This window comes from Gossypium arboreum, chromosome 4 (assembly GCF_025698485.1).
Source record: "Gossypium arboreum isolate Shixiya-1 chromosome 4, ASM2569848v2, whole genome shotgun sequence".
Lineage (NCBI taxonomy): Eukaryota > Viridiplantae > Streptophyta > Magnoliopsida > Malvales > Malvaceae > Gossypium > Gossypium arboreum.
The window spans coordinates 121,985,582-122,005,701 of record NC_069073.1 but is presented as its reverse complement, the minus strand read 5'-3'; the positions used below and the strand labels follow the sequence as shown (position 1 = coordinate 122,005,701).

General features: G+C 32.1%; 3 protein-coding genes across 6 annotated transcripts; 1 reads left to right on the top strand and 2 right to left on the bottom strand.

Annotated features, from left to right (window-relative positions):
- The first annotated feature begins 155 nt into the window (after positions 1–155).
- On the top strand, positions 156–3,665 carry LOC108482381 (plasmodesmata-located protein 6). The gene is made up of 2 exons (XM_017785510.2): positions 156–967; positions 3,502–3,665. The coding sequence occupies exons 1-2, from the start codon at positions 232–234 to the stop codon at positions 3,507–3,509; spliced, it is 744 nt and encodes a 247-aa protein (XP_017640999.1). The 5' UTR covers positions 156–231; the 3' UTR covers positions 3,510–3,665.
- A 1,867-nt stretch (positions 3,666–5,532) lies between these two features.
- Positions 5,533–13,803, bottom strand: LOC108483399 (phosphoglucomutase, cytoplasmic). The gene is made up of 19 exons (XM_017786772.2): positions 13,565–13,803; positions 13,226–13,319; positions 12,400–12,481; positions 11,833–11,888; positions 10,881–10,994; positions 10,683–10,745; positions 10,470–10,589; positions 10,285–10,385; positions 9,985–10,044; positions 9,792–9,891; positions 9,526–9,683; positions 9,338–9,433; positions 8,423–8,486; positions 8,251–8,332; positions 7,989–8,164; positions 7,823–7,899; positions 6,857–6,989; positions 6,625–6,741; positions 5,533–5,802 (listed from the first exon to the last, which is right to left on the bottom strand). Exons 2-19 carry the CDS (start codon positions 13,301–13,303, stop codon positions 5,731–5,733), a joined length of 1,749 nt encoding a protein of 582 aa, XP_017642261.1. The 5' UTR covers positions 13,304–13,319; positions 13,565–13,803; the 3' UTR covers positions 5,533–5,730.
- A 961-nt stretch (positions 13,804–14,764) lies between these two features.
- LOC108480906 (putative clathrin assembly protein At2g01600) lies at positions 14,765–19,943 on the bottom strand. Of its 4 annotated transcripts, none has more exons than XM_053026676.1 (15): positions 19,519–19,943; positions 19,358–19,431; positions 19,135–19,232; positions 17,393–17,531; positions 17,149–17,276; positions 16,978–17,070; positions 16,818–16,868; positions 16,658–16,723; positions 16,508–16,573; positions 16,312–16,392; positions 16,146–16,226; positions 15,893–16,054; positions 15,736–15,817; positions 15,530–15,651; positions 14,765–15,359 (listed from the first exon to the last, which is right to left on the bottom strand). In XM_053026676.1, the coding sequence occupies exons 2-15, from the start codon at positions 19,395–19,397 to the stop codon at positions 15,003–15,005; spliced, it is 1,566 nt and encodes a 521-aa protein (XP_052882636.1). In that variant the 5' UTR covers positions 19,398–19,431; positions 19,519–19,943; the 3' UTR covers positions 14,765–15,002. The 4 variants fall into 4 exon arrangements, with proteins under 4 accessions (XP_052882636.1, XP_017639526.1, XP_017639527.1 ...); XM_017784037.2 differs by having other exon boundaries at positions 19,362–19,431; positions 19,519–19,940; XM_017784038.2 differs by having other exon boundaries at positions 15,893–16,051; positions 19,362–19,431; positions 19,519–19,939.
- Positions 19,944–20,120: the final 177 nt, after the last annotated feature.

Here is a 20,120-nt window from a genome sequence, read left to right as displayed (position 1 = left end):
TAAAAATAGAAACCAAAATATATCAAAATGGAAGACAGAATTAAATCTAAACTTGAACATAGTTACAGGGACTCAAAACAATAATTTCCCCTAAACTTTTTTTTTACGTAAAATTCATAATCATATAGCGCCTATTCTTTAAACACAACACTCTCTCTCGCATTTACACTCTTCTTTTCTATATATATATTCTCTTTTAAACATTTTTTTGTTCTCTCAATATCTTCACTTATGGCTTTACCGACGAGAAAATTATCGTCACCTTTTGTTATTTTTCTCATATTATCAATTTTCTTAGTTGAGCCATCGTATTCCGGCACCGATACTTTCGTTTTCGGAGGCTGTTCGCAGCTGAAATTCACTTCGGGCTCACAGTACGAGTACAACGTCAACTCGATACTCACTTCCCTAGTCAACTCAGCCATGTTCACTTCTTACAACAACTTCACCATGCCAGCTTCCGGTGGTTTCAGTGCCGTTTACGGGCTGTTCCAATGCCGGGGTGACCTAAACAACCGTGACTGTAACCGTTGTGTAGCTAAAGCTTTGAGTCAAATTGGAACTCTTTGCTTTTACTCAACGGGTGGTGTGTTGCAACTCGAAGGGTGTTTAGTTAAATACGATAATGTAACTTTTTTGGGTGTGGAAGATAAGACCGTGGTAGTGAAGAAATGTGGACCGTCGTTCTCGTCTTACTCGGACGCTTTGACTCGGCGTGACTCGGTGCTGAGTTACTTGGAAGCGAGTGATGGGACGTATAAGCCGTTTCGGATCAGCAAGTCGGGGAATTTACAGGGTGTGGCTCAGTGTGTTGGTGATTTGAGTCCGAGTGAGTGCCAAGATTGCCTATCGGAGGCAATCGGACAGCTGAAAACTGAGTGTGGGGCAGCCAAATGGGGTGATTTGTATTTGGCTAAGTGCTACGTGCGGTTCTCGGAAGGGGGATACCACTCGCATGCCGGAAAGAGTAAGCGGTTTCGCCACCTTTTCAATGGCGGTTCTTCATATTTATTTTTATTTATTTTTTTGTTTAATTTAGTCTGAATATAAGATAAATATTTATATATTTTTATTTTCTCTTTTCTCATGCCTTGTGAAATATAAATTAATATTTTCTGTGAATTGCATGGTTATTTTGGTTATTTTTCTCCTTTTCATTTTTATTTTGCGTGGTACCAAAATCCAAACCCTTCATTTCTTGTGGATTAATTAAAAATATATTGTTTTTATGTTTGATTTTTTAAAAATATATGGAGTCAGAAATTTTTTAGGCGAAATTAAATTGTATATTTTTAAATAATAAAATGTAATTTCACTATTTTAATAGTTTATATTTTATATTTTTAAAAAATTAAATTAATTTTTATCATTTTTAAGAATCAATATAAAATTTTACTATTATTAATTTAAAAATTCATAAATCATAAAAGGCTTGAATAAAATATTTTCCATTTTAGTACCAGCCCTAGCTCTGTCACTGCAATTTATATATAAATTTTAAGATATATATGATGATGATGATGATGATAAATGCATAAGATAGAAATGGATTATGGGGCCCTAATTATTCTTAGCAATTAAGATGTTGAAATAACCTTAATAGTCTATTGATCTTTATAGATGATAAATGGGGATTCATAGTGTATTTATTTCTATTAAACAATAGGGTAAACTATAAAATGGTTACCTCATTATGTTTTTCATTCTATTTTGATCATTGAAATATTAATTTTTAGATTTAGTTACTAAACTTTTCAAATTAAATATTTTAGTCACTTTGAGTTGATGTGAGTTTTTTTTCTTAGTCTAATAATAAAATTAGCCCTCTAATATTTACACATTCTATTAAATTGATCCTAAATATAAAAAATTCAATAAATTTGACCTTCAACATTTACAAAATCTTTTAATTTAGTCCTAATTCTAAAATTTTAAAAATATATATTTAACCGAAATAAAGAAAGGCATAATGCGGTGACCATTTTATAGTTTACTTTAAATATTTTTAGTTTATTGATAATATATAAATTTATATATTATTATCATACCAAATATAGAAATTGAAGTTTTATTTAGGTAGTAATCATTGTTAAAATATGATATTTAATTAATTTAGATTTCAACATTGTTCATGAATAAGATTAAGTCTAAGTTTGAATATTTTTACACATTATACTCAACTCGGTCAGAAAAACATTCGTTCCATGATTATTTTATTTACAACATTATTCATAATCTTCTTTTTCATTTTATTTTACATAATTCATATACTAAACACAATGAAATTAAAAATATTTTACCTTTTTTTTTTTCCTTTCTTCACTATATTTCTTCTATATAAGTTAGAACATAATATAAGATTAAGAACGAAAAGAGGTGTGTGTGATTTTTCTTTTTCTTTTTTTGAAGTTTCAGTTTAAATTTGGAAGATGATAAGGTTTAAAGTATCAAATATAGAGAAAGAATGATATGAAATTGTAATTTCACATCATTCTTATCTATTTCTAATAGGAGAATGATAAATGAAATTTTTGAGAGAAAAAATAGAAAATCAGGAGAAAAATATGGTTTTGTCATTTTCCTATTAGAAAGGTATAAGGATGACGTGAAATTACAGTTTTATACAATCTCTTCTTGTAAAATATATGTATTTTAAAATTTCCCTATTTAAAAAGATTATATTCTTCTAACCATATTTGAATATTTATCGAACATAACAGTCAAAATAATATTTTTTAAAAGAAAAATCCTTTTTGTGCATGAACATTCAAAAGAATACATCTTAGATAATATGATTTTCACTATTTTATAAGATTAGCAACATGCATGAATCATGATTATCTTGGACACAATATAATTAAAGTATTGCATGGTTAACCTTAAAAGATTCAAACAACTATAATAATTCAATTATTGACTTATTTATATTTTTGTGCGTAAAAGTCGTTCATTATGTTTTCAACAAACTTTTTAAATAATATCATTATAAATTTTGATTATATATATTTATATATTGATATAATGTCTAGAACTATCCATAGCTTCTTCCTAACGCTAGATAAGAGGATAAAGCATTTCAACGCGCTCGAACCCACATCTAATTACATTGATAACAATATCTATACTAATTGAACTGAAACTCAATCGACATTATTTTTTAGATATTAATAATGATGATGATGAGCAGCTTGGGTAGACACTGATAATTCTAATAGTATTTGTATCAGTTGTATCTAAAATGTTAAAAGAAAGGAAAGGTATTTACTGTATAAATTTATATATTATCAATTAGTCAAAAGATGTTTTTAAAACTAAATTTACATAATTTTAATCACACGTTATCATCTAATTCATCTAGAGTATATAAAATTATACATACATAACTATATATAGGCTTTCACTTTTCCTTTTTTTGCTTTTTCTTTCCTTCTTTTGCTTTGTTGCTTTCACAAACTTTGAAGTTTCTCATCATTTCATCTTATTTTTCAATTGTTTTTGCAGGTAGCTAAATAAACAAAGGAAACCGACAATTATCATGAGGAATCCAAAAGAAAACCCTTTGCATTTGGTCTTCATTTCTTTATGTGTTTATATTTAGACAGCTGAGGAGAGAAATTTTTTAGTGCTGAAATTAAATTATAGTTTTTATAATAATAAAAATATAATTTTATCATTTTAATAGTTTATATTTTTATAATTTTAAAAGAATTAAATTAAATTTTATCATTTTTAAAAGATTAAAGAATAATTTTATCTTTATTAATTTAAAATTTTAAAGGTAAAAGGACCACTATCATCCCTAGTTATGCCTCTGTGTATTATAGTAAGAAGTGTAAATTATTTCATGTGTTATAAAATTATTATAAAATTGAATAATTGAATATTTTATGTTTGATATTGGTGTAAATAAATAAAATTGGCAAAAAAATGTTAATATTGTTATAAATTTTAATTGTTTGCAATAATAATAAAATTCCAAGCATAACATGCGTCAATTTTATATCAACATTAAAATGTAATATTAAAATTTCCTAGATATTTTTATGCCAAAGGAGGTTGATAGAAATGATAAGGAAAGTACATTGGAACAAGTGAAAAGAAAGTTGAACTAAAGAAGAAAAAGCCTAAAGATAGTTTGACATTGCCCACAACTTGTCAATTGAGCATTGACAACCATGGCCTAACACTATGATTACTTTAACACTTTCCATGTAGTGCTGTAGTTAGTGTATGTTTCTTTTTGGGTGTTATTATTAGAAAATTCTTTTTCTTACTTTTTAATATTAATAGTTGGCAAAAGCTTTGAGTTTATTATTTGTAGTTGTAGATTAAAATTGCATATATATATATATATTAAAAATGTTTAATTTTCTTTCTTATTTGCAAGAGTAAGATTATGTTAGTGAAAAGTAAAAGAAAATAAATAAATAAAATTTCATTTTCTATCCTAATACTCAAAAATACGTATTTTTCAAATATTTTTTATCTTTCAACCAAATTTATTACATAACATTTTTAAGTAATCATTTTAGGTTTTATTTGTCTTTGTTTTGGTAAAAAAAAAGTTTTATTTATACCATTCTAGAACACTTTTGACACTTGCAAAAGAGATGTAGGAGAAAAAATAATTATAATATAATACTTAAACATATCTATTCAACAACATCCATTTCATCTCTTCCTATGCCTTCACGTTCTTATGGATTTATTTATGAGTTGGGTTAGATTGGTTTTCATATTTTCCTTCCTTAACTTAGCTTAACTTAAAAGTTTAAATCTATTATTCATATAATATTAAAAAAATTAAAAGATATATCTATATATTCATAATTCATATTAATATTTAGGTATTTTTATAATTAAATTTAAATAAATATAATTTTAAGTTAATAAACAATCTTTTGAGCTGAGCTGACCCCCAAATTGCAAATCACTCCAACAACTTACGTCTATTAAAATTGATTAATATTTAGGTAAACTATATTAATTATTTTTCTTTTGTCATCCAATTATGAAATATTAAAAATAATTGTTTAACTATTCAATTTAGTCTTTTTAAATCACCCAACAATCCAACTGATGACCAAAAAGAAAACATAATTCAATTGTCTTAATATTTTGCATTACACAGGGTTGTTCAAATGACCTGTGCAATTAATAACCTAATCAGGCTTTTAATAATTGAATTAATAGAATTTTAAAATTCCTAATCTTTTTAACTAAACTATATGGGTAAACTAATCCAAACTGAATTAATTTCAATTAAATTGTTTTTTTTTTTTTTTTGCAATATTTTCTAACACATGATTTTAAACACACACATATACACAAAATGTTAATTAGTGAATTCCGCATATAGGATTGAGATTATGTAACCTTTGATTGACAAATAAGCATATCAATGTGAGCACACAAAAGTGTAACTCTAACCTAACTGACCATTACAAATTCAAAACCAATTCAAACCAGAAATGATAAAGACCCAATCAAGCATTAAACCTAAAATTATTCAATACTTGAAAAACAATTAAATTTCAAATAAATCCTCAAATAATATTGTCAAAAATTTTGATGAGTAAGCATTATTGCCATTTGCCATTCTCAAGTACTCATGGCAAGGATGCACAATGACATAGATATATATATATAGCGTATCTTATGAGGACTTTATTTATGTTCCCTTTTGCTCAAAATTAAATCAAACACACCTTAACATGTAGCAGAATGAATCTATGTGATAACAGTTGGTGCGGATCGGCCGGTGAACTCCTGCATCTTCGAAAGTTTTAGAGCAACTTCCACCTGATATCAATAGCAAGAGTTAGTGTCTATATATATATATATATATGAGAAATTATCGTATTCACTGCTAGTGAATTTTTTTTAAAGCTACAAGCAGCATTAAACAAGACGATACAAACCTTCAGGTATATTGTTAAAAAAAATGAAAAAAAAAAAACCAATTTAAAAAGAAATGAAGCATATTGCAACAACTTCATCATCAATGTATCAAATATATATATATATATATATAGAGAGAGAGAGAGAGAGAGAGAGAGAGAGAATTGCATTAGACATCCCCAAACTATGACACTCATTCTAAATTGATCTTCAAACTTAAAAACACTCTAATTACATCCTTAAACTATTGATGTTATATCAAGTAGGTCCTTCCATTCTTAAAACCATTAATTATCCATTAAATGACCCATAAAATCTTATCTGACATAATTTAAAATAAAATTTTAAAGAAAAGTAAAATGTTCCCACATAACTTTTAAAATTACAAACAAAAATAAAATTAAAAAAAAAGTGAATGATAGTTTCTGTAAAAGCTTTGAAAACCTCAAAACCAATATTTTCAAAATATTCTTTTTCTTTAAAATTTTCATTTTAAATTATGTCATATAAGATCTAGCTTCTCATTTAACAGTTAAATTAAATATTTTAGTAATAGAAGGACCTTTTTAATATCATATCGATAGTTTGAGGATGTAATTAGAATGTTTTAAAGTTTAAAAACCAATTTAGAATAAGGATCATAGTTTGGGAAGTTTGGTGCAATTAAATTACATATATATATATAAACCGTGAATATTTTTACATAGAAATTTAAGGACTCACAAGAGGAGCAAGAGCTTCTTGGGAATCTCTTCCTATTTTTGATGGATCCTTTTCGTATTGCTCGATGTACAGACGGATAGTTGCACCTTCTGAACCAGTTCCAGAGAGACGGAAGACCTACATATGAAGTTTCAATTGCAGTTAGTTTAGATTAGCTCTAGAAACTGCACTAGAAAACAATGGCATTTGCACAGGTAACTTTTTGTTAGTAAACATGAGGAATTTGACTTACCAATCGTGATCCGTCCTCGAACAAAAACCGAATACCTTGATGCTTTGAAACTGAACCGTCAACGGGATCCTTGTATTCAAACTCATCAGCGTTGACAACTTTTGACACATCTGATCGGGCCCCCTTCACGATGCTGCATGATAGAGAAAGCATAAGATCATCGAAAGAAACTGAAACATTTCAAGGAAGATCTTTAGGAATAATGATTGAAATCAACATAATAATTTTAAATTGCAATGCTTGAGTTCCAAGTTACAACTTCGAAATGAAAACCTTTAGCAAGCTCAATAAGATGATAACCCATTAAGCTAGCAAAAATGGTTATCATATATACAGTGACATATTACTGTTAAACAGGATTAAGGAAGAAGGTTGTCAGTATCTAGCACTTAGCAACTAATTAGAAGAAAACATCACTTAATACCCAAGCTATAGAACTCCCAACTCTTCATTTTTCTTGAAGAATTCGTGTCCAAACATACTCGATAATGGGTATAAGGGTACGATTATCCAAACATATGAAAATTTTGGAAAAAATAGAGAGAATGGGGTGAAACTACTATAGAAGCCCTTGTACTAGGAGTCAGAATGCATTCTGCTCCTTAAAAAATGGGCAAATTATAAAGGGCAAACTGGTCATTTTGTTAAAATTTCCATTCATTTTTACTGTTAAAATGGCACGTCACATGCCATTGTCTGGTTATACTACCAGCTACGTTAGTTTTTAAAAGTCCTAATAGATGAAGTTTTTAACAGAAAGGACCAATTTGCTCTTTAATTTAATGTACAGGGACAAATTTGCCCTTTTTTTTTTGTAGAGAGGGCAAAATAGAATCTAACTCCTAGTATAGGGTCCTCATGATACTTTACCAGAGAATGGCAATCCTCCAAAAGAAACCATTGAATAATGGCATAATTCCAGGAAGTGCTTGTGTGGTTCTAAAATTAGTAAATATATACACTTACGTATTAACTTCATCAAGGGATGACATCATTTTAACCATATTTGCCATTAAATCCTTTGCTCCACCAGCATCCACATTCTTCATGAAACAAAATGAATTTAGTTAGATACTCCCTCAATATCTGTAGGCAAAACATAGAAACAAAGAAAAAAAACAATGTCATATACCTCATAGTCATATCGAGTATAATAGTGTCGACCATAGGTAGCCCAATGCTGACGAACTATATCCTCAACAGTCACAAACTTATCCCCATTGAGATTATCCTTGTTTTTATACGCAAGGATTGAAAGCCAGGCTAAAACAGCCCAGATTCCATCTTTCTCACGTATATGGTCAGAGCCTGTTCATGGATAGTAGGTTCTGTAAGTCTCTCATAGTACCTAATAAAACTGATATACTTCATGTGTAGGATAATCAAATGCCAACCAGTTCCAAAACTTTCTTCCCCGCAAATAGAACATTGTCCAGCATCCATTAAATTCCCAAAAAATTTCCAGCCAGTAGGTACCTAGAAGAGAATAGGTAAGTAGTTTGTTTGTAAAGAAAAACAAAAAAGGCCAGAGGGAAATATTATTGATAATAACTTTCTATGTAATACCTCGAAAAATTTCAGGTTCAAACTCTTGGCCACGATGTCAAGGGCAGCTGATGTGGGCATACTCCTATGAGCAGCATATCCAGAATATAATTACAATGGAGACCAAGTAAACATTGGTGATTTTATATGTTTATTATATCCGAAACATCATATTGAAATTGAATAAGAGTTTAAGTGTGTTCTAGATGTGAGAAGCATATTATGCAGGCCTAAACAGAAACACATCAAGGCATGCCTGAAACAAAACATGGTAAAAGTGCCACATGGAGGCCCTTGTACTAGGAGCTGGATTGCATTTTGCTCCCTCTACTAAAAAAAGGGGCAAATTAGTACATGTACATTAGATCAAAGAGTAAATTGGTCATTCTGATAAAATTTCATCTATTTCTACTGTTAAAAACTGTACAGGATCAGTTTGCTCTTTGATCTAATATATAGGGACTTATTTGCCCATTTTTTGAGTAAAGGGGGCAAAATGCAATCTCACACCTAGTACAGGGGCCTCCATGGTACTTATACCCGAAAAACACTTTTTCTAATATTCAGAATTTCACATTTCAAACTTTAGCAACAATGATTAACTATTTTTATCATAGGACATGAGATCTCATTTTTGAAGAAACAGTCTTGACATAACAGCTATGAATTGTTTTGTCCTCGGAGATAAAAGGATCCACTTGAACATGTCAAAGACAAAAGCGATACACATTTTCACCTTGTAAAGATTTCAAGCATAGAAAAGAAAATTAAACTTTAGTGGCAATGAGCATGATGTTTTTAATTGATCATTTTAGTACGACAATTGGCATTTTGAAAGGACCAGCTGGATGCTAAGACTGGTTGAAATCCAATAGGAAGTAGGGTTATTAACATGCTATGCACAAAAAAGAAGTTAAATAGTGCTGCAATAGAAACCTGGCAACTCCCTTCAAACCAGAAGAAAAGTAAGGAATTGCACCAACAGCATTTGCAGCAATGATGGCTACTGAATCTGATGGAGTGACAAAGAACCTAACAAAGCAAATAAGTTATAAGAGCAAATTTTAGAAGGCTTAGTTATTATTATTAAGATGTTAACCAGATTTTGTAGATGGAAACACTACCTTTTACCCAAGATCATGTTACGATCAGCATCACCATCAGCAGCAGCACCAAACTCTGGTGGTTCAACACCAGAGTTCGATTTTCCCAATCCCATGCGCTCAACCAACTCCTTGGCATAAGTCAGATTGGGATCCGGATGTCCTCCGCCAAAGTCCTCCTGGTTTGCATTAAGTCAAGCACCAACAAGGAAATGTCTCATCTATTTGGATAAACATAGAAGCAACATATCATCAATCCCTACAATTCTTCAAAAACTTAAAAAGACCTTGGGTGTGCAGTTCAAAAGTGAGCTTTTTTGTGCCCCAAGCTCTTCCACAAAGATGCGATTTGCATAAGCTCCAGCAACACCATGAAGTGCATCATAGCTTCAATAAGAAGGGAAAGAGTTACATCTTTAAACCAAAAAATTAGATATATGCTAGAAATATGTCCTATGTGTAAAGGCAAAATCTGCATACCAGAATGTAAATTTCGGAGATGAAAGCAGCTTGCGGATAAGCTCGAAGTCAAAAATTGATCTGACAAATAGAGGCAAAGGGGTTTAGTGTTTAGACTGCATGCATTATAGCTGCTAATATTAAGAACCCTGAGAGGTCAGAATGCAACAACAGGGAAACCAATAACATGAAGTGAAATTATGTCACAGAATTTTAGTCCATGCAGATGATTTTCCTTGGAGCTCTTAGGTTTTGAACTTAAATTGAAATACTAACAATTCCAATCAAGGGAAGTATAGAAAGATGGGAAGAACAACTTACTTCATCAATTTCACATAGTCACTTGCCGAATCAAAAACCTCGACATCAAACGGTCCATCAGGCCCCGAAAAGTTGGTGACACCAATTGTACTAATGTCTACCTGGATTATGCAACAAATTGACAACATTAACTTAAAAAAGAATAAAGAAAATGAAAAACATTGTACTAAGGATACAAGACAAACTTCTTGTAGCTCATCAGCAATCAAGTACTCTTTAATTGTTTTTGTGTTCTCAAAGATCTTATCAGTGAGGGCCTCTGGAGCAGGTCCCCCATTTTCCATGTTGTATTTAATTCCAAAATCCTGCAGTAAATAAACAAAAGCAAAAGTATCATGCATCTATCAAATGTTGCATATAAAATCAATTTTTAGAAAAAAGACAAAGTTAGGCATTACCTCATTAGGGCCACCGGGATTGTGACTGGCTGTCAAAATAAAGGCACCAGTTGCTTTGGATCCCTGGAATTAAAAGTTTACAAGCAGAACATTAGTACTGTCAACTACATATAAATCAAAATTTTACTACAGCCCAATATTGGAAAGGAAAACAAACATAATAACAGCTATGTGTGCAATTGGAGTAATAACACTCACATCTGCACCAACCCTTTCGCGTATTACAGCTGATACAGCTGGAGTAGAAAGTAATCCGTTTTGACCAACCCATACACGCCTTACTCCATTTGCAGCTGACATCTTGATTATTATCTGTCAATTTAACAGGACATTACCACACTGAGCAATTAGGCAATGGTTAATGACTGATTACCAGATGATATTTCATATATAATTTTCAGAAAGGATATCATCATAATGCACACAATTTAGAGAATTTTATTTAGAGTTTGTGCACCAATACATAAACCAGATTCAATAAGGAGCACGTGTAGCAACTTATATTAGGCATTTCCTAGCCCACATAGCTTCCCACTTTGAAAGGGTCGGAATAAAAGAAATTCAGAGAGTGACTAGATCCTCAGACCAAGTTTAAATAAGTTAAGCTAGACAATCCTAAATCAGTAAAACATACCCATTACAAAAAAATTGTTAAGTTTGAAGGTTGAGGCATGAGTCTCCAACAGAGACCAAAGTTGAGTAAGATAGTCCAGAAAGCTTTTGACAGAAAAATCAAATTTGAAAAGCACTCTTTTAATAAAATAATAACAGGAAAGATTCTTTTTTTTCCTCATTGATGGTATGCCTCTCTGTCATTAGTTACTCTAAAAACATATATGTTGAGCAACTAACTCACGATAGATATAGACTGCATCATAAAGTGCAGCATTTCAGAAAAAGAAGGAAAGATGACACAGCCACAGAAATCACAAATTAATTATTCAACAAAAATTATGCGGGGCTTCAAAGATGAAGATGTGAGTTGACCAGATATTACTTTCACATTTTTTTATACTGGTTAACCAGGATCAACTAATACTAATACACCATACAAGGAGGAATGTAACAAAGAATTAGTAGAAATATCATGTGATAGTTTAAGAAAGTTTATTTTACATTATCTAAATTTAGATTCAAAAAGTTGCAGTACCTGAACAGCATCCTTTGAGAAATAACGACCATCACCAGAAACGACAAGTGTGGCACCTACATCCATGAAGAAATTAGAGAAAGCCATTGTAATCCACTGAATGAACATAACCAAGAAAGGCAGTGAAATAAAAACAAAATAAATACTCATTTCTTATATCAAATTTTACTTGTAGATATTTCAGAATTGGTCTTTCAAGATAAAAAATAGATTTCTACCAAAACAATTAGGGAAACACTAGAGAAGTTGAGCTTTATATGCACTACAAGCATTATCCAACAAATTAGAACTGCATGTTGTCAGAGCACCATGACTGTGCATGTACACTCTTGGTATTTCTATCTGGGTTAGGGTAAAAATCTTAAATCTGAGCTCTCCTCGTACATGAAAAGATAAAAAAAAAAGGCTACAGAACTTAAAGATTGCCAGGGTCCCAAGGACTCATGTTTAATATAGGGTTCTATAGATGCAAACTACAATTGTTAAAATTGAAGTAAAAATCATAAACTCAAAGAATGTACTTAAATTAACAAAGCTAGAAAGCACCCACGCATAAAAAGTCCCTACCCTTAACTTTCTCGGGTGTAAGGGCATTGAATGTTGCTTGTACGAAATTCTGCAAATAATGAGGCTGAACAAAAACTTTCACCTGGGAAGATCAAAGAGCCAAATTGTTCAATTAAACAAACAAGCAAAGCAATAAAAGAGCATTATTTGTAAGAAAAATATAGGAACTAGTTAGTCATTATTTGTTACGATCAATTTAAGAGTATTAAAACAGTAAATTATACTGGTCAGCTTCCATTAATAAACATTTGTAGAATCATGAAATAGAAATATAATACTACACGATAAAATAAACCATTGAAAGCTTTATTTAACATATAGTTATTAAAATCAAAAGCAGAAACAGTAAATTATACTGGTCGGCTTCCATTAATAAACATTTGTAGAATCATGAAAATATAGAAATATAAAACTACGATAAAATAAACCATCGAAAGCTTCATTTAACATATAGTTATAAGATCAAAAGCAGAAACCATGATCTGAATGAGATGGAACTTTGACGCATTTTTAGACTTCTAAATATATAAAAAAGAGAATACTGGACTTGAAATTATAGTCGACCAAAAATAAATAAATTATAATTTAAGTTAAAACTTTAAAAATGACAAATAAAACACGGGCGAAAATCATAAGATTCCGGTCATTTTTCTGTGTTTTTACATTAAAGAATTACAGCTTATCTATAAAAAAACGAAGTTAATTTTATTTTATGAGATCTGATTCAATGATGAACACTTGCATGCATCGTCAAACGCATCAAATCGAACAAAAACGAGAGATCAACGCATCGGATAACGAATCAAAAGATTAAGAAGAAAAAAACCTTCTTACGAAGTCCAGAAGTGCCTGGCTTCTGGCCATCAAACGGCGTCGTTGGCACTTTCATCACCTCGAACACCATTTTTGTTACTTAAATTCTGCCAAAAAGAAAAAACACTCAGCTCCTCAGATCTATCAAGTGCAATCAATCCAGACACGAATCTCATTAATCTTAACCAAAAAAAGGTGAAAAACAGAAAACAAAAAATAAGTGAAAAATCGCGAAAGATATGGAGCTCACTCTCCTCAGATCAATCAATATAAATCAATGTAAACACAAATCTCATTCATTTTAACAAATTAAAAAGCAAAAACAAAAATTCAAGAAAGAGATGGAGCTCACTCGTTGGAGAGATCAAAGTAATATGCGAATCTTCGAAGCTGGCTAATGAGAAAGCGACAGTGTTTATTTATTTATTTTTATGGATTATGGCAATGGAGAGAACTGGAAGGTTGCAATTGGATCGAGTGGAATTTAAAAACCTCTCTTATTTGTTTGTTTGTTTCGGATGAACGAGTCCTTCGCTGGTATTTGACAAACCCGGTTCGTTCCAGCCGGATTTTGAGATCAAAAGGTTTTGTAGGGAAAAAACCGGTACTATATTCTTAAGGGTAAACTACATTAGTAGTCACTCAACTATTAGTAATTATTTTATTACTCAAATATGAAAAGTTATAAATTAATCACTCAACTATTTAATTTTGTATTTTTTATTAACCCAACTATCTTAGATTTTTGGGTATTTTTGTATTCACATTAGCCAACTGGTAATAAAAAAGGTAAAATTGAATAGTTGGGTGACCATTTTATAACTTTTCATAATTGAGTGACTAAAAATAAAATTTATTAATAATTTAGCGAGTATTAGTGTAGTTTATCCTATTTTCAAATTGTAGATGGACCAATAGGTTGAACCGTTGGGCATGAATTTTTTAGAAATGGGATAAAGTTGTATTTAGCCCCTGAATTTGGATACCTTTTCTACCTTGATCCTTAAACTTTTTTTTGTTTTTTCAACTTGGTTCCTAAGTTATTCCTTTCAGGTGTGGTGACGTGGCACTCATCTAAAAGTATTATATAAGACCTAAAAAGTATAACAAAATTATAATGCGAACCAAAAATAAAAGTCAGTGAACAAGTTGAAAAAAATTAAGAAGTTTAAGGACTAAATGTTGCATTATCCTTTTTTTTTGGAGTAAAAATAAACTAGTTTAAATGAAAAACAAAGTCTAAAGCGATTTATTCGTTTACTTCTTAAGATGGATCCCTTGCATGTGAATTTGTGTATTATCTTGCTCAATCGATAGAAAAATCAAATAATGAAAAGATATATTAATAAAAATATTAGTAATGCAAAATATTTTTGTGAAGTTTTATATTGCAAATTCAAATAATATTAAATTTTCAATATTTTAATTATTACAAAATTTTTATTTTTAAATAATATTCAAATTTTAATTTAACCGGATTCAGATAATAATTATCAAATCTAATATAAATAATAAATAAATTCAGATTTTAAAACAGATTTGAGAATGTGAATTTTATGAATTCGGACCTTTTCAATATAAATTAATTGCAATATTAGAGCTTTTAACCATTAACTCATTGATTTTTTACAACCCAAACACATGTAAAAACTGATGCTGAAGTGAAAAGAAATTAAACCTGTGGGGGTGAAAGTAAAAACAACCTACACACTTGCTCAACTCCGAAACATATCGGAAACCGGTCAGACCGTATTGACCGAAATACACGAATTGGCTCTTGGAATTTAACACTACAATAAGCCTGTGCTTCCGAAGGGATTGTTATTGGCATGAGGCTGAGCGATAACGGCTGTTTGGTTCACTGGAAACGTCCCGAACCCTGCATCACCAAACGGATTCGATGCGCTCGGGATAGTCAAATGTTGTTGCTGATAAGGTTGGTAAGCATCGAAAGGATTGTTTTGCGGTTGAGTCATTCCTGACATTTGCACTGCTATAGGGGTAGCAATGCTATTCGACATGGCGAATGGATCTTGTACCTCGAACGGATTTGGAGCTGTGGTGCTACCATATACAGGCTGCTGAGAAGCTCGATAGGCTGCTTCATCGTATAAACTGTTGAGAGTGAGTGAGTCCAATCCACCAGCCTGAAATGTTTTCGAAAACATAGCCAGTTAGATGATTAAAGTCCTCAATGTATCTCATCTTTTCATCTTTTCATCTTTTCACGCGGGTCATTTAGATCTTCCTTTCGGTTTCCATATTCGGTATTTATGAAATCGGATGAGACGTTTAAGTACAAAAATAGGGCATATACCAATTGCCTTTCGGCAGCTGCAGAAATATCGGTGCTGGGTGTGGTAACAAGGGCGAGTTCCCATCCGGTTGGATCAAAATCTTTTGATTGACCAGCAGCGGAACTATACGTTGGAGCAGTACCTGCAGATTAACAAATTGCAATCTTCTATCGGAATAATAGCCATCAAAAAAGGCGAAATAGGAAGAATAAGAAATATAGTTTACCGGAATCAATCGGAACTATGGCTAGAGCCAAAGCATTAATTTGCTCGATTGCGAAGGCATCAGGGGCCGAATAATTCAATCCCTGCATCCCACCAAAAATGCAATCAACAAAAAAACGAAACAGTGTACAGTACAAAACATCAAAGGGAAACATTACCAGTAAGTCCCCGGTGTCTATGTTGGTCTGAGGTGGAGGAGGGGCAGTCTCGACAGTGGAAACTACAACATCATCTACAGGCACAGTTGGCTCGGGTTCATCATTGGATGGTCTAGTATATTCGGAAGGACCTTCGTCAGGTCTGTATGTCAATAGAAGCTGCTGACAATGACAACATATATTATTCCATGTGTGTGTGTATGTATGTATGAATGTATGTATAATGTATGTATGTAAGTAAAATGGTACTAACCAACGATTCCATTGGAACAGTAACCACACGCGGTGCCTCTCTAATGTATTCTTCCATGGTAGCGAGAAAAGATTGTGGTGGCTGCAATAACGATAGCGATCAATTAACATCGAAATGATCAAAAGAGATGACTCAGAACAACAAATCACCTCCATAGAACCGTTACCTCTCTGAGAACGGGAAACTGGAAATTCCTAGCAAGTTCTAATCCTTTGCAAACTTCATAGAAATCGGAGAGGCTGTTTGCCTGCCATCATTACATTAAACCAAGACATCATCGAACCAGCAACGATTATTAACCGAATGAGAAGGTAATCGACTACTAACATAAGAAACTATATATCATATACATATATCATAACCTGCTGACCGGCTCGCCTGTATATATCAAGAGCTTTGACAGCTTCATGTCTCGGCATTTCAAAAAACTGCAATAAAAGCACAACTCGAGCAACCATTTTGAAAAAAAGAAAAACACATCTGCCTCAAAATAGGACAGCTTCATGTATTACCTTGTCCACAAGATTGATGATTCCACCATTGATAGCACAATATATTTTGAAGCTCTCCTTCAATACCTGAAAATCGCGATATTACGAGGTCAAAATACTTTTGAATACAAAAAGAATACAATGCAAATACATAATAAAGAAAAAGAGAGAGTAAAAATACCAGAGCCAAAGCATATTGTATGACATAGTTCGCTACAGCAGCACCTTCTGGCTGCAAGAAAAGCAGGGTAGTCTATTAACTTTCCCGATCAGGTGAAACAAAGTCGAATGCGTTGACAAGACAAAACTAAACTCTACAAGATCAGCATATAATAGACTACCCTGCAACCAATGAGACGATAAAGCAATTGCTGCAGAGCAGGTAGTTGCTCTAACAATTCTTCGCTGTCCAACTCTGTGGTTCTACTGTAATCCTGCCGATTAAAACTAACAAAATTTAGCAGCAGGCCATGAATCCTCAAAAGGGAAACACCGGATACCTATGTAATTACCTTATCCTGCCCCAGGACAGGTCTCGGGAGACGCTCGGCTTCTATGTCATACTTCAGAATACTATAGCACTCGAGTCTTTCTTCCAAAAACAATGCGTATGTACGTACCCACGCAGAGCAATCCCATGCTGAAAGGCATAATCAAACTGAAGTTGTTAGCGCAGCAATGACCAAAAAACACACAGAAAAGCATGTGCATATATCACAAGCTGAGACACAACAAAGCGAGAGATTAAAAGCTCACCAATAGGGCTCGAATCGTCCTTGAAATTAGAAATTTGGAGAATGCCTGCTCTTTGTGAGAAATTTAAAAGTTCTTCTCTGAAAGTAGGATCACCTTCCCTCAATGCTCTATGGATAACTATGAGTGTTTTCAATGCTACCTATTGAATAATGTAGAAGGAAAAAAGATTACAATATAAGTTTGTTTACCAATATCAAAGCTTGTAATCCAAAGGTAGTTAACTTAGAACTCTAGCACCACAAATCCGAGGTGGTAAAAGTACCATGGAGGCCCTTGTACTAGGAGTTAAATTGCATTTTGCCCCCTCTAGTAAAAAAATGGACAAATTAGTCCCTACACATAATATCAAAGAGCAAATTGGTCATTGTGTTATAAATTTCATCCATTTTTACTATTAAAAATTGGTCTTATATGTTAGCATGAGGTACACATGATATGTCAAGTGTAACTGTTTGGTTATTGCATCAGCCACACTAGTTTTTAACAATAGAAATAGATGAAATTTTTAACTAAAGGGATTAGTTTGTTCTTTGATCTAATGTACAAGGAACAATTTACCTATTTTTTTGAGTAAATGAAGTAAAATGCAAACTAACTCCTCGTACACAAGCCTTTACGGTACTTTTACATATCCAAGGCATATTGGAACATGGCGCATTGGATATAACCATCCAAAGAACTCAAAATACATGAAAAAATAAATTGAATAGATACTTGTACCTGCATCATATCAATCAAGTCGGGAATATAGGTATAAATTATACATATGATTCATGGTAGTACCTCCTATCATGCTCATATTAACATAACTAATGCTAAAAAATCTAACAAATATACAATGAAAAAATATTAATTTCAACTGCACATCAATCAATAACCAGTTGGAAACTCTCATATTCGAAATCAAATTTGGAAGCCAATTTTATCAGAAGAAATATGCGTAGTGTCCTCCACCAACAGTCTATAAATCCACTCAAAATTTTGATATTATCTCGGGTACCGGTTATATCTTCTAACATAGATGAGGGCTCTAATGCATGAAGAGTCAGTGAACGGGGCACTTCGTTGAAGTGACTAATAAGAGAACTTCGACTAGAAACCCATGTAGCTACAGGGCATTTTTTTGGTGAGAATGCTATAGGGCATAGATTTGACTTATCAGGCACTCGATGAATGTTTTTCAAGAACTTGGAATCGGAAGACAACCTCTACTGGAAACAATATTAAATCCGTTAAAGGGTCCATCAACTCTCGATAAATGACACTTCACAAACTTCTCCCAATTAAAGCAATAACCACCCAATTACAGATTGGTTTGAAACATGGAGAAGTATGCAAAGTATTGTCCTTCAAGAGCTGACGAATCCCTCAATGGTTTGATATTGTTACCGGTGAAGGTTTTATCTCCTGACTCTAATAAGAGGCCGATTGCGTGAAGAGACGACGTATTCACAGAGTAAGAGTGCTTAGCTGAGGTGTTTGATAAAGCGAACCATGCCTTCAAATCTATGCACCAGGGCATTGATTCGAGTCCTACACACATGGTTCAACTTATCAAGCACCCGAAAAGACTCTCCCACCATGTGAACGTGCCGGTTTTTCAAACATTCAGACTCTAGTCAAAGTCGAAAAACAGAACTTTCCTCGGAAACAATACCCACGATCCGTCCACTCAACACTTTGCAAACTACTCCAATTAGTACGATTTCGATCATTATTAAAAGTAGTAAAAAAAACAATACCGTCCAGTTACGAGTCTTGGCCAATCGGCGGGAAAGTGCATGAATACAATAAGCAACATCTGCTCGAGGCCGAATCATTGATGTAGCAACAAAAATTTCTACAAAAAAATGAACTCAAATCCTCATATGATAATCCCAGAAATCAAAAACCTCAAATGAAACTAAATTAAATCTGCAAATTCAAACTTAAAAATTAAAAAAAAAACCAAATGAACTCACTCACTTACTTCTAAGATGTCTTTCTTTTGGAGGACACTCAACATGGTTAGTCGCTTTAACAATGGCTACATCCAAATCCTAATTATAAAAAAAAAAAATCCAATCAAAATTCAGATACTAAATATAGAAAAAAAACAAAATAATCAAATATAGACATGATTTTACCGCGAAATCACTGTTGACATGAGCGAGACCGACTTTTGTAGTATCTTTAAGAGCACCATATGCTTTTCTCCATGTTTGAAGAGTCCCCATCTGTATACAAAATTAAAAACCCAGATTTCTTTCTTCTTTTTTACTTTGATTTTCAATATTTTCTTTCGGGGTTTTTTTTTTTTTTATATTAAGTATGTGCTGATTGAGACTTCCATTTTCTTTTTTGTTTTTTCTATGTCTATTAGAGAGCGACAGAGAGGATAGAACCGATGAAAGGATGAAAGAAACAAAGAAAGAAAAACAATTGATTGGAGGCTGTTGATCAACGCTGTTCGTCCTTCATTGACGCTTTCTTTTGTAAAAAAAAAACTGCTAAGACTACAGATTCTCTTTGTTTTCTTTTTTCTTTTATTTATTGATTTTCAACTTTTTATTGTTTAACTAACTTTTTTCTTGGGTAAACTACACTTGAAGCCACTAAACTATTATTAAGTTTATATTTTGATCATTTAACTATAAAAAGTTACAAAATGGTTATTGAACTATTCGAAAGTTTTCATTTAAGTCATTGAATTGTTCCATAGTTTTTATTTAAGTCATTGAGTTGTTAA